The sequence below is a fragment of the Dromaius novaehollandiae genome, chromosome 4 (assembly GCF_036370855.1).
Source record: "Dromaius novaehollandiae isolate bDroNov1 chromosome 4, bDroNov1.hap1, whole genome shotgun sequence".
Classification (NCBI taxonomy): Eukaryota; Metazoa; Chordata; class Aves; order Casuariiformes; family Dromaiidae; genus Dromaius; species Dromaius novaehollandiae.
Window position 1 is genome coordinate 84,657,336 of NC_088101.1, and position 12,638 is coordinate 84,669,973.

The following is a 12,638-nucleotide window of genomic DNA, read 5'->3' on the forward strand; positions in this document are numbered from 1 at the left end:
AAGACTCGGAAGAACCACTTCTGTTAACAGTTTTTTGGAAGTGTTAGCCACATCCAAGAAATGAGCAGGTTTAGCCCACCCCAGGTGCAATCCTGGTGCTCTGGGTAGGACGGAGGAAGACGGTACAGCCCAGGGTCATGCTTCCCCGTCGCTTTGGAAGCGGGGAATAAGGAGGCTCCAGGCAAATGCTGCCTCTGAAGACTCCCACCCAACAGAGCTCCAAAACTGCATGGCTGAAGAGCATCTGCAAAGCTCACAAGGTGCCAGAACATGCACCCATCTTGGTAAAGAGTTGCACGCAATACCTGCATAGTGTAATTTCAGTAATTTGCAAAAGATAAGAAGAGACAAGACAGTTCACAGTTTTCAAACAAGTGTTAACATATCAAGACCAAAATTTTAGATCCCAGTCCTTTACTCTGCCAATAATGGTTACAGCTGCAAACCACAACATCTTCGCCAGGCAGGAAAGCCTGCTCTTACTTCATGTTAATTAAGAAGTGATAACAATCAGGAGGTAGATTCCCAGCAAAGGCAGAGATATGAGTAACTGATGAAGGTATCCAAAGGTGACAGAAAAGGTCTCTGTATTAGTACCACAAAATTATTTCACAGGTGCACTGACAAAAGTATTTATTGCTCCCTGAAGATTTCAGATCTTTAACACTTCCCTCCTCTCACAGACATGATACAGGATATTTTTAATGCAGTGCATTGTGAGCAGAGGACACACTTCCCATTCCAACCTCCACGCCAAGTCTCAGCAGAATGTAAAGTGCCCTGTTCAGAGCCAGGAGATTAGATTTGTCCGACTGCCTTTTCATTCATTTCCCTTCTAAAAGTTCATAGGATACTGCTGTTTATTTACTACAGTAAGCTTATCGAGTAAAATGCAGTGTGTGATGTAAGGACCGGACAAGTAAAAAGAAAGGAGGCCAGCAAGAGGCTGAAGTTAATAAACACACAGAGTGGGATCTGAAGCAGAACTAGTTAATTGAAATCAGGAAGGCAATTCAGTAAAAATGAAGAGCTGTTCGCCTCCTGCGGAGAAGAGACAGGCAATGCCCCTCTAGGTACCAGGGGAAGTCTCATTGACTACTGTACTGAAAAGGGCAACATTTGTTCCAGTAACTTTGCATTTAGAGATTTTACAGGCCCTTCCAATTGACACAGGATTAAAATATCCAGTGTCTGCACCTCTATTACATGCTGAGAAAGGAAGTCACAGAGGTAGGAAAGCTGCAAATCAGGATGAAAGGATACATTCAAGAGGTTTTTCCAGCAGCCTGATTCACAGTGGGTAGTGCCTACAAAATAAATTAGTTCTAGGGAAATGAATGGGGCTATTTGTGAAACAGAATAGCTTTGAGCTTGCCCCTTTGCAAGGGATGTAAGTTACAGAGAAATGGATGTTCTCTAGCCAGGAGATTTCCTGACTGCTCTTACTCAAGAGTCAAGCTTGAAAACTGTGGTGGAAACTGTCTTGACACAGTTATGCAATCACAGCACACTTCTCACAGGCCTGTTACACCCAGCTCTTCTTATAAAGGCAAAAACAATCACCAAGATCTTCATTTTACGGAAATATGGTCCACTTGGGAGTAGCCTTCCATCTAAAGATCTGAAGGTGTCGTGAGCACAGCCCAGATTTGCCCATCCACCCTAAAGGAAGCCCACGGAGTCACATGCCTGATAATGTCATACTTCAAGTACCCTTCTGCATGTGCATATTGACTGAAAAAGCGAGCTTCCAAAGCCAAATTAACTTAGTAACAATACAAAGACTTGCTCGCAGAATTCAGAAAGAAAACCCAATGCGTTGCTACCAAAATACTGCTCTTACCAAGTTTCACACTTTGCACTCGGCCTCCAATTCGGTCAGTTGCCTCAAGGATAGTTACATCCGTGAAACCACTTTCCAAGAGCGCTTTTGCAGCTGACAGGCCTGCAAGCCCAGCACCAATAACTACTATTCGAGGCTGTCGTTTTCTCCGTAGGCCACTACTAAGAGGATCATCCGTGCTGTCTGCAGATATTTCACAACTTTGCATGCCGTCCAAGCTCTCTTTCTAAGGAACCTATGGAAAAAGCAAACAAGTGTGTTCAGGGAACTTGGCTCACACTTAGCCTCTGCAGTTAAAATCCTAAGGAAGCTTGTAAAAAAAAAAAAAAAAAAAAAAATTCCAGCAAGAAAGAAAGTGAACTTGTGAACTAGAACCAACCTCTCAAATGGGATGCATAGTAAGGATAACTGAGGTCAGACTGAGATGCAACAACTTTTTGGTCTGCAGTACCAACACTGGAAACTCCAGAAGTCTCCACCCTCTTGCAACCGTGTACGCTCTTTCCAGAGAAGTCAAAGGATTTTCAAACTCCCATCTCCTTAAATAACCTCCAGAAGTGGCAATTTTGTGGTAAAGACTTCAAAAAAATAAAAAAGAAAGCCACACACCCAGGAACAGCAAGCTCCACAATACAGTAATGAAGCTTCACTATGCCTCTGTGGCAACCACAAAGCACAAGCTTCAGATCATATAACTACGGGATTCGGTAAAGCGGATTTAGCTCAAAGCATGGAGATCAGATATCAAACCAATCATTACAGGAATGGTACAGACGGACGAAACATTTCAACTGATGAAAGCCAGTGAGGGCCAGCTGAAAAATTCAGCCACATGACACAGCCCCTGAGCCAACACCATCCTGCCCCATCAGGATCAGCCTCGGTGTTAGATGAAGTGAGGTTCAAATCCACACCGGTTCCCACTGGATTGATATTACCTTCACCTACACAATATATTCAACCAATCCTCCAAGGAGTATCCCATTTTCCTTTGCAAACTCCTAGAGGCCATCTTTTTGGCTGTGTAGACTCTTAGTTTCAGGTCCCATTGCCTTATTTTAGTACATGGCCTGAATCCATATTCTGTCCCTGTCTGTTTATACGCTCTTGAGAACGTGGAGGTATTGTGAACATTCTCCAGCAAAGATTTTATGCTCTGATTTAGCAGCCATGAGATAGAAAATACGCCCACTCAAAGAAGACAGCTGCTCTCATCCACAGCAACAGGATTCGGTCCCATGAACTTCACTACATTAGGAAGAAGAGCCAAAAGACACAACATCTGGCAGGAACAGGGGAAGCAGAGTGTCCATGAGGCCTTCTCCAGAGCGACAGCAGGCCAAAGTCACCACCATAGCTGCCATCGGTCACAGTCAGTGCTTCCAGTCTCATTGCAAGGAAGGTTTAACCTTTTTTATAGGTCACATGTGTAGGATGTCCTTACACACAAATGTCGATGTCCAGTCTGGATAGGTTTACACCTGTCCTCCAGAGTGCCAAAGAACAAGATATGAAGACCCACACTCCACCCAAATTCAAGAAGACATTTCTTCTAGCTTTGTAAAGGAGAGACACATAGTCCAAGATTCATCAGCCTTGAATCAGCCGGTGCACAACGATTCAGACAAAGTGTGCACATCATTCTCTGCCTTTTTATTGTCCTCCCAACACACCACCTACTGAAAGCCAAGTTTAAAAAAAAAAAAACAAAAAACAAAAAACAAAAAAACAAACAGGATACTCCTTCTGAGCTCTTCCCCAGCTCCCTTCTCCTTTTCCTGTCTCCCAACACTTGGCCAACATCAAAGACTACTGTTCCTCTCCCGCATCACCAGGAGAAGAATCAAACCTTTGTTCTTAAGACACTGCTGGGCTACTGCAGCATGTGACTGTGTGTACTAATGAAGGACAACACAATAGTGGTTTTATTTGGAGAGTCCCCTTTACTCCACAGTCTTAAAGCATTTTTATATCTTGACCAAGTGTGTCCTGCTCCGCGTAATACAGAGAGGACACTAGATTTATGTCAGTAGTCATTAAAGCAGCAGTAAAATGGTAACGCTTGCACTCCTCATAACTATTCTGAAACTGTTTTGTTTCAATGCTGAAACTTCAGCCCGATCTGTTCTATTTGGGCTCGCCTGCAAGAGATTTTAGCAAAGTGCTGTTACAAACTCTGCTCCTGCCAACATGGCTTGTTCCAAATGCCACTGAACAACAGAAAAGATGACATTTAGCCAGTTAAGGCTGCAGCCATACTACAGACTTCTACCTGTGGTTACATCAGTCAGATCTCACTATTTTTACCTCCTGACCGATGGATCTGAGCTAGCAGATCTCTCTCATGTGGAGCCAGCCATTGGTGTTTGGAGAGTTATTCCCAAGCAGGAGTCAAACATGTCAAGCATGCAGCGCTTTCTAGTTCATGGCAAGAGTCACGAATCGTGGTCATTTAACAAGAGGAAAAGCTATGAGCAGCCAAAACCAGGCACTGGACTTACTCCCAAGCAAGCTGCATCCAAAAGCAGTAAATCAGTCTGAAAAAGCCGCAGAGAACACTTTCTTCCCCGGCTCCAGAAGCAACAGTAAAGCTCGGGAAAAGGCAGGGAGGAGGAAGATGCAAGACACCTTCCCTACAGCAGCTGATGAGATGGGTCAAGCTTTCTGTTGCAGACACCTCAGAACTAATCTTTGCTTGCTTTGTTTCCCATTCATTCCTCCTGCAGACGTTCCTTATCTGGGACAGGGGTGTTTGGTTCCTGTTTATCTTAATTCACTTTGAAAGTGGATTTTCAGAATGGGTTAAGATAAACAGGAACACAGCAGGCCTATTCTGCAGTCAGGAGTGCTTCCCTTGGGAATTAATCAGGAACTACTCCACGATGCGTAGATTAAATACCTACCAGCCAGAGGCTGATATGAAAGATAAGACCACCCTCAAAAGAGGCACACAACGCACACCGCAAACAGAGATTAGGGACAACATTCTAGTTCAAAAAATAACTGAAAAGGAAGCATCACTTTTCTCTATTTACAATGCAGGACAATGGGAAGAAACTTGGCTTCCCCAAAAGAGATGTTTCTTCCATTGTCATCTTTTACCTATGCTTGAGGTCAAGTGAGGTCACTTTTCTTGGTCCCTTATCGTTTCAAGGCTGCACAAGGGGTAAGTGGTCAGTGAGTCAACACTGGTCCCTGACCTCCCCTTCCAAACATGCCAACTTACTGACTTTTAACCTATCAAGCTAAGAAGTCAGAGGTTTCTGGTTTCTTTAAAAAACTTGAAGATGGGCCCTGAACATCGGGACCTCAGAGCCTGATGTGCAGCTGCGGGAAAGCAAAGGCTACTTCTCTACACTTCCCCTGTAAAAAAACAAAGGTTAGGAGACCATCACTGGGATATGAAGCTTAGCTGCCTGAAGGACAAAAGATTTGTTAAAGGGTACACAAGAGCTGCTGTAGCAAGTCACATTGAAGAGCCTGGGGTCAGTACAAACAGGAATGACCCTCTTCTGGCAGTAAACAGCCTCCAGCATAAGTCCTTTAGGGACATCCTAACATGGACCTCATTTCCAGACCTCAGAGCATAACTATCAGTGAACTTTTCCCTCTTTCCCACTGAATTTGCTGACTCCTTTTGGAAGCCCACTGATGCTTCTGGCCCTCGCAGCAGTTGTGTGGTGAGGAGCTCCTCAGTCTATGAACGTTATGCAAACATTAACGTCTTTTCGGTGGTTTCAAACCCACTACTCAATGAGACTTGAGGGCATTCCCCAAAACTATGTTACAAGAAGCACTGAGTAATCACTCCCTGTTCACATCCTCCTCCGTGCCAAGGACCTTCATACATGATCCCAGTCATCTCTCCTCCAAGAGACAATAACTTCTCATCTGGCTAGCCCTTCCTCATTTTCAAGCTATTATAAACCTACAGTTGCAATAATTCTTCCTAAAAATGTCTTCAGGATTTATTACAACCCATATACATTCCATAAAACTCTTCACTTCTCAGCTAGTCTCCAGGTAACACTTTGATGTACGTATTTTAATTGCCACAGTAAAGAAACACCTTTTCTGCCATCTATATCCTGCAAGAATTCAACAGTTTTAGCTCAGTTCAAGTACAGCTTTCCTAATGCCAGCTTCAGCAAACTCCTGTGAATTCTTCACATCAAGTCCTCAAGAACATGTCTTCCCCTCCTGTTTCAGCATTTTAATACCAGATTAGGTTACCTGTCTAGACAGATGAGAAAATAACAGGGTATTTTTCCATATACGGAATCCCAATTTAGAAACCACCCTTAATTAACCAACCACCTTCACTGTATGATCAGCCGGGGGAGGTAATTAAAATTTAGCAAGAGCTTGAGCTTCCCAACCAGGATACATACTCCATTGTGAAATCAACAGACAATATAAATATGTGATCCCCACTGCACTTATTCAGTATCAGTTACACACTCTGTTAGGCTCATAAATAAGTACATAAGACAGTCTATCAGCTGCAATGCCCTACCTTCACTATTTGCCAACCCACCAGACACTGCTTTTGCCAGGGAATACTACGAGATCCTCTGACACAAAGATAGTTTGGCTTTCTGACTTTTACTCGATTCCCAGAAGGCTGGGGGTTTTTTGTTTGCTTTTTTTAAATTACAGAGTAAGCAGTATGTTAGCTGCTCTGCTGTGAATCTCTCTGAGGCTGTAATTTTACTATGCATCCAACCAAAAGCAAGAACCAAAAGCAAGCATAATACTAAATCATAGCTTGCCTAAGAGTGAAATCCTCCCACCTTGTCTGTTATGGCTTTCCTGTGACACAGCTAATAGGCACGGGTTACCCACCATAAAGAAAAATCCAGATAAGCCATGATTTCATTCTGCATTAAAGATACAGCTTTTATCCCGCTACCTCTTGTTTCTCTAACCATTTCACTCATGATATTTTAACTGCGTCTTCTTCCAGATTTGTTCCCTTTTCTCAGTATCTATTTCCATTCTTTCCTTGTATTTCTAAGTGCCACCACCCTTCTTCATTAATCTCTTCTCACTACTGTCCATCTCCTCCATTCAAAAAAACCACTAAATAAAACCCAAGAGCTCAACTTCTGTTTCCCAGCAGGCAAATCTTCATAAAAATGTATTTTCCAAGATGGGCACCATTCTACCAATCCCGAACCATGGGTTTGCATTCCTGGCATTTGTACCCTTCAGTCCTACAAACTCCCCATCCCTTCATCTCTGCTGACCTTAGTTACACACCCAGACCAGTGACTGGTCCCAGGCAGATGACTCTTTTCATCTACGCTGAGGAGCTTTTAGCTTTCATTAGGACTTCACACCAGAGCTATCCTAGCAAAAACTTAGCAATCATAGATTCCTCTGTGTCTCCTCCCTCTAATAAGGATATTTTATGGATGTATCCCCTTTAACAAAGGCCACCTTCTGCCTATTTAAGTTACAGTGGATCCACAGACAAGGGCAATTCAGAAATACCATCAATGCAGAAGTTATGCTAGTCTTTCCTACCCCTAATCTAGTAGCAACAGCAACAACATTCAGAGATATCTCCATTTCGTGTTATTTTTATCACATTGCCAGTAAAGCTCTGCAAGTCACCAGGAAGAACCCAGAGAATTAAGGCAGTTCACAGCTGCCGTCCTTATTACAACTGTACCCTGATGAGGCTGTTCTTCCAGGGCCCTTAAGAAAGAGGTCACCAAGGCTCAGACAATTTAAAAATACAAAACCAAAACAAACAAAAACATTCCTCAAGGAAATCCGCTATTCTTAGCTCACCCAAACACTCTTGCAGTGGCACTGTCATAGCCGTGATGACACAAAGACTTAGACAAGGTAACGTAAAAAAAGCAAAAGAAAAAAAAGAAAGGCTTGCATACTTAAAAGCTTGTCTGGTTCTTTTTTCTTTTTTTTTTCCCTCCACCTAGATCAGTTACTCTAAAAAAAGGCCTTCCTCTCCCACCAGACTTTGCTTTGTTTCACACAGTAGGTTGCCTGATACCCAGAAGGGAGCTCCCTGCATCCCACAGGGCACAGTAATGGCCACTCCAGGTGGAATTCCTCTCATCCAGCTTCACCAGTCAGAAGTCCAACTTGCATTTGCTGTCCTCAACTTTTCAGAGAGCTGGAGAGCAGAAGACACCAGTAGAGGGTAACCCATCCTGCTGATCTCAGATGTACCTGAGGATGGAACAGCTGAAAGGGAGCTTACAGACCAGTTTAAAAAAAGTCACCTCATCCTTTTGAGTCACTTACATTAGCAGTTTAGCTAGGCTCATAAGTTCGCTTTGGAATGACAACTCCACTTCCCACGCTTTCATTCATGTTGTGCGGTTCTTGGAGCACCCAAACTGGACTCCTTTTGGATGAAACTAAACCAGAAGATGCACTCCAAGAGAACACATGATGCATCCACTAAAGGACATTCATTATGGGACAGGAGTAGAGCAAGTCCACACTGAAACATGCACAGCATAGATGCGGGGCCCTCAGCACTGACTCATTCGCTCAACATATCCTCTTCTATTACCACTACAGTACTTACTGATCTAGAAATAGTTTCAGACAGCTAAAATGAGGCTGAGATGAACTGCACTTCCAGAACAGGCGAGGAATGATTGTACTTCCACATGCTATTCTCAGACTCCTGCGTAGGGACATGGCTTTCTTTCCTAACCACAATACTTGTCTGCACGTTTTAGTACTTCTGTACAGCGCTGAAGTGACGGTCTTCACGTTAACAAGAGCAACGGCCAGTCTGGAGGGTGAGAAATGCATAATCAACACAAATGAAATCCCTGCTGACCGCACAGACCAAGCAGCTCCAGCATAAACAGACTAAACTTTACTAGAATCGCTTTATTCCCTCCAGGTTTTTAATTGCCGGGAATTATGCATCAGCCTTCATCGGAAACCTAAACAACAGGAACAACAGGACTGCGTTTGTTTGAAAGGAACTGAAATAAATCAGACGAGACCTGATTTCAGCTGAACGACTAAATGGAAGCGCTAGAACTAAACACACTAAGCAGAGGAAGAAGGGAATTTTTTTAATTGCAGCTGTTCCAGAGAGTATCAGCACATGAAGGGGCATTACATACACGTGCAGTTATAAGGCGGGTACATCGGTCATAGCCTGAAAGCATTTACTGTCAGAGCATACTTGACACCAAAAGGCTATTTAATCTAGTCAAAGTGCGATTGAGCAACTAAGAGCTGAAGCTAGACAAATGCAGAGCAGAAAGGTCTATTTTTAATAGTGACGGTAACCAGCTGTTGGAACACTTTCCCCTAAAGACAGAGAGGACACGATATTGCTCGAAGCTTTTAAATCAGGATCAGCTCCCATAGAGATTTATGCTCTAGTTCCACCAGAAGACAGGGTTGTGCCACTGGAGATGTTCCCATGCTATAGAGGTCAGAAAAGATGTCCAAGATGATCCCTTCTGTCCTTTGCACCTTGGGAATCCACAGTCACACGCAACCATAGGTCTGTGAGCGTATGCATCATTAGCACGGTGTTGTACAGACAGAGGTGTGCACACGGGTGGCTTCTGACGATGCTTAAGGAATGAAAACCAGCCATACTGACCCCCCAGAGCAGGGAACAGAAAACAAAACAAAAATCATTTAACTTTTTTGTGCAGAGGTTCAAAAGCCTGTTTTTCAATAGTAATAATCATCTCTATTATCTCATCAACACAATAAAACGGTTATCTGAAAGCTCTATTAACGGAGCCCACATGCAAGAGCTTCGTGCACAGGAAGCAGAACAGCAACATCTTTAGCAGATGTAAAGACACTCCAGCATTTAGGCCATTAACTCATTAAGTAGTCTAGCACTACTTGTATCAAGCAACTGCATGGCTGTAATGAGTGACTTTTATCCAATTAACAAAATATCCAATTATTGACTCTAATGAGTCTCTTTTTTTTTAAGCTGAGGGAGAAGTGCTTGGAAGGATTATTCTGGTTGGAGCACTTTTATCTCCTTTAGCACCTTTCCCAGCTTCAGAGTCAGGCTATCCACTGAACAGACCGTACCTCTGAGTAGGTACAAAAATGCCCGAGGTGGAAGGAGGTTTCTGCACTTGCCTCAACGCTGCCTATCACCAGCACCTCCCGTCTCTTTTAGCTGTGGTTCTCTTTGGCTCCTGGCATAATAAATGAGCATTTTGTAACTTCTCCCTCTTTTCCACTTTAATCAGCCTTCTCAGAAACAAGCACATTAAAGCTCGCTGCCTGTTATTTCAAGACGCTCTTTCCAAGCTCTGCAGGCTGTAAACATGTCAAACTGGAACATCTTTCACTTTTTTTTTCCCTCCCCTCCTTTCCACTCTTGCCTAATCCAGCAGGTTGCCTGCCAAACTCGCTCACGATCCTTTTCAGAGCCACCACTTATATCCGCGCAGGTTAAGTACAGACAACCTTTCAACACAAGGCAGGAGACGTATTAATTGAACCTAAGTCCTCCACATCAATCAGATACGTGAGTCAATGAAACAGACTGTTATAAACCGCCTTCATACGGTGGTTGCGCAAGCACCAGCCCGACGACGTTGTACGCCATGCAACAGGAGCGGACACACCTCGTCTCCCCGAGGATACCGGGATAGCTGCGGGAGCAGCAGACTGGACTTCAGCCATCCCCGTACATACCAGGGCCCTTCCCAGGCTTGTAATGTCGGTGCTGCCATGAGGATAGGCACCAGTGAGACTGACTTCAAGTCACATCATGCCTGCGCACGCTGCAAACCTACCTCCAGTCGCCAGGTACAAACAGCCTGCAGAGCAGCGTTTCGTCGTCAGCCTTGTGCTCAGGCTTTGTCCAATTCGGTCCTTTAGCCTAAGCAAACTCGCAGGCTGGATGTGGGCTGCTGGAGGAACCCACCCAGCCCCAGACTACTCCTGCCACCACCTTTCCACGTAGCTGCCAGGCCTGGGCTGGAAGTGGGTCTCTGCAGGGGAGACTTTTTCTGACAGCTCATAGAAACTGTGAAGTGTTGATCGGAAGGGACCTCTGAAGGGCTCTAACCCAACCTCCTGCCCCACAAGACTGCCACCAACATGGTCCCCTCACTTTCCCCAAGGAGCTAGCAGCTCCTTCCCATCACGTGACAAAACACCTTCAGAAGGCAGGACCATCCCATGGCATAATAAGGATATTCCTTCATTGCCTACCTATCCACATTTTGGTCATTTAGCAGAATGGGAATATACACATTTATATATTATATATATATTTATTTATAAATATTTAAAAATAAATTTAAATTTAAATAAATTTTTATACATATGGTCCCCACCTCTTCCCCAAGAGTGAGATCTGCATTTAACATTCCCAAGAGAAGAGTCTTCCTGGATCCAAGTGGGTTTTGAGTGGAACACCTCAATCATCTGTGCAGCACCCTCCCCGCCACATCCCATAGCACCAATATGATCCATGTACCTCACCGTTGCCCACCAGCCCTGGTGATGGAGGGCTAACTAGGCTCTAAACTTTCTCACCATGATGGTACAAGGGAGACAGACACAGCTTTTCACTGCAGTGATAGAAACAAGACAGCACTCCTGCTACAGATGAGCAACCTGTGTCTTGCCTTCTATATTTGCAGGGAAGAAGTAGAAACAAAGTGGTTTCCAGAGAGCTGCTGGAATTTATAAGGGTGGCTGTCAGAGAAAAGCGAATCTGGACTGAGGATGAATGCTACCATCTGCTAAAATTTGCCCACATAAAAGCCCAAGCCATCAAAAGTGGCTTGAGGGACTAAGGCGGCTGCAGTTCAGTAGCGCTGGTCGTACATGAGCCTCTACAAGCTGCACTTACTAATTACTGACCCACCACAATGACTGGCATGCAGTGCATGCACAGCTGGATCTGACATAAGGACGGAAACACAGTCACAACACGCTGTACCTACTACCTTAAAACTAGCACCATTTTACCCATCCACCGCATCCACAACCCTCTGCTGAAAACCTCCGCAGCATCAGCGTTTGGAGGTAGCAGAGACCTTCAGGCTGACTCTGCATTCAGCTTCCTCTGGACACATCCCAAAAGAAACAGATGGAAATCATGGTATTAACCTTTGCCTGCCCAAACTCAGGTCTCCTCAAGCCTGAGAGGATGACCTGAGCTGGGCTGGCTACTTATAACAAAACACTGCAAACCCTCATTTTCCTCCTCACTGCTAGAAATACCACCTCCCCATGGCTCAGGAGAGGCAGAGTGGGGGCCATACTAAAATACTTCCTCTTCCCAAGCTGGAAACCTGTGTTCCTTCAATACACACAACAAATAACAGGCTCCTACTCCCTGGGTGACCACTGACGGTCCATGGGACCTTGAGCAAGCCATTTCACCCATCTGTGCCTCAGTTTTCCCTGTGTGTCAAATAAAGAACCATCACCCTGACTTACCTCTGTAAAGCTACTCTGCTGGTTATGAATGAGAAACAACCCAAAGCTGCTAGATCTTAGAGCTCAGGCCATCAGACCTCGTGCAGGCTACAGGCTCCAACAGCAGCACCACTCTGTGGTCCCACGCTGCTGGCGTAGAAAACAAAGCAGAAATGTTTAAGTTCTTCAACAAAAAAACAGAATGTTCTGAGAAACAATATTTTTCATAAGTGTGATCCAAGACATCTGTCCCCTTTGCCTCTTCTCAGAACACCATCATACGGGAAAAATGCGGAGGAGACAGAAAAATAAACCATCAAATCCAACATTTTCTAATTACCTTAGTAAAGACGGTGGAAAAAGCTAGCTGATAAGA

The 12,638-nt window shown here is 44.3% G+C and overlaps 1 protein-coding gene across 1 annotated transcript in view; it reads right to left on the reverse strand.

The window, feature by feature from the left end:
- SMOX (spermine oxidase) overlaps nt 1-12,638 on the reverse strand; it is a 55,252-nt gene that overhangs the window by 23,226 nt on the left and 19,388 nt on the right. The window contains exon 2 of the mRNA XM_026121786.2: nt 1,844-2,078. Coding sequence (XP_025977571.1) covers nt 1,844-2,051 — 208 coding nt within the window. The 5' untranslated portion in view covers nt 2,052-2,078. The remainder of the gene's footprint in view (nt 1-1,843; nt 2,079-12,638) is intronic.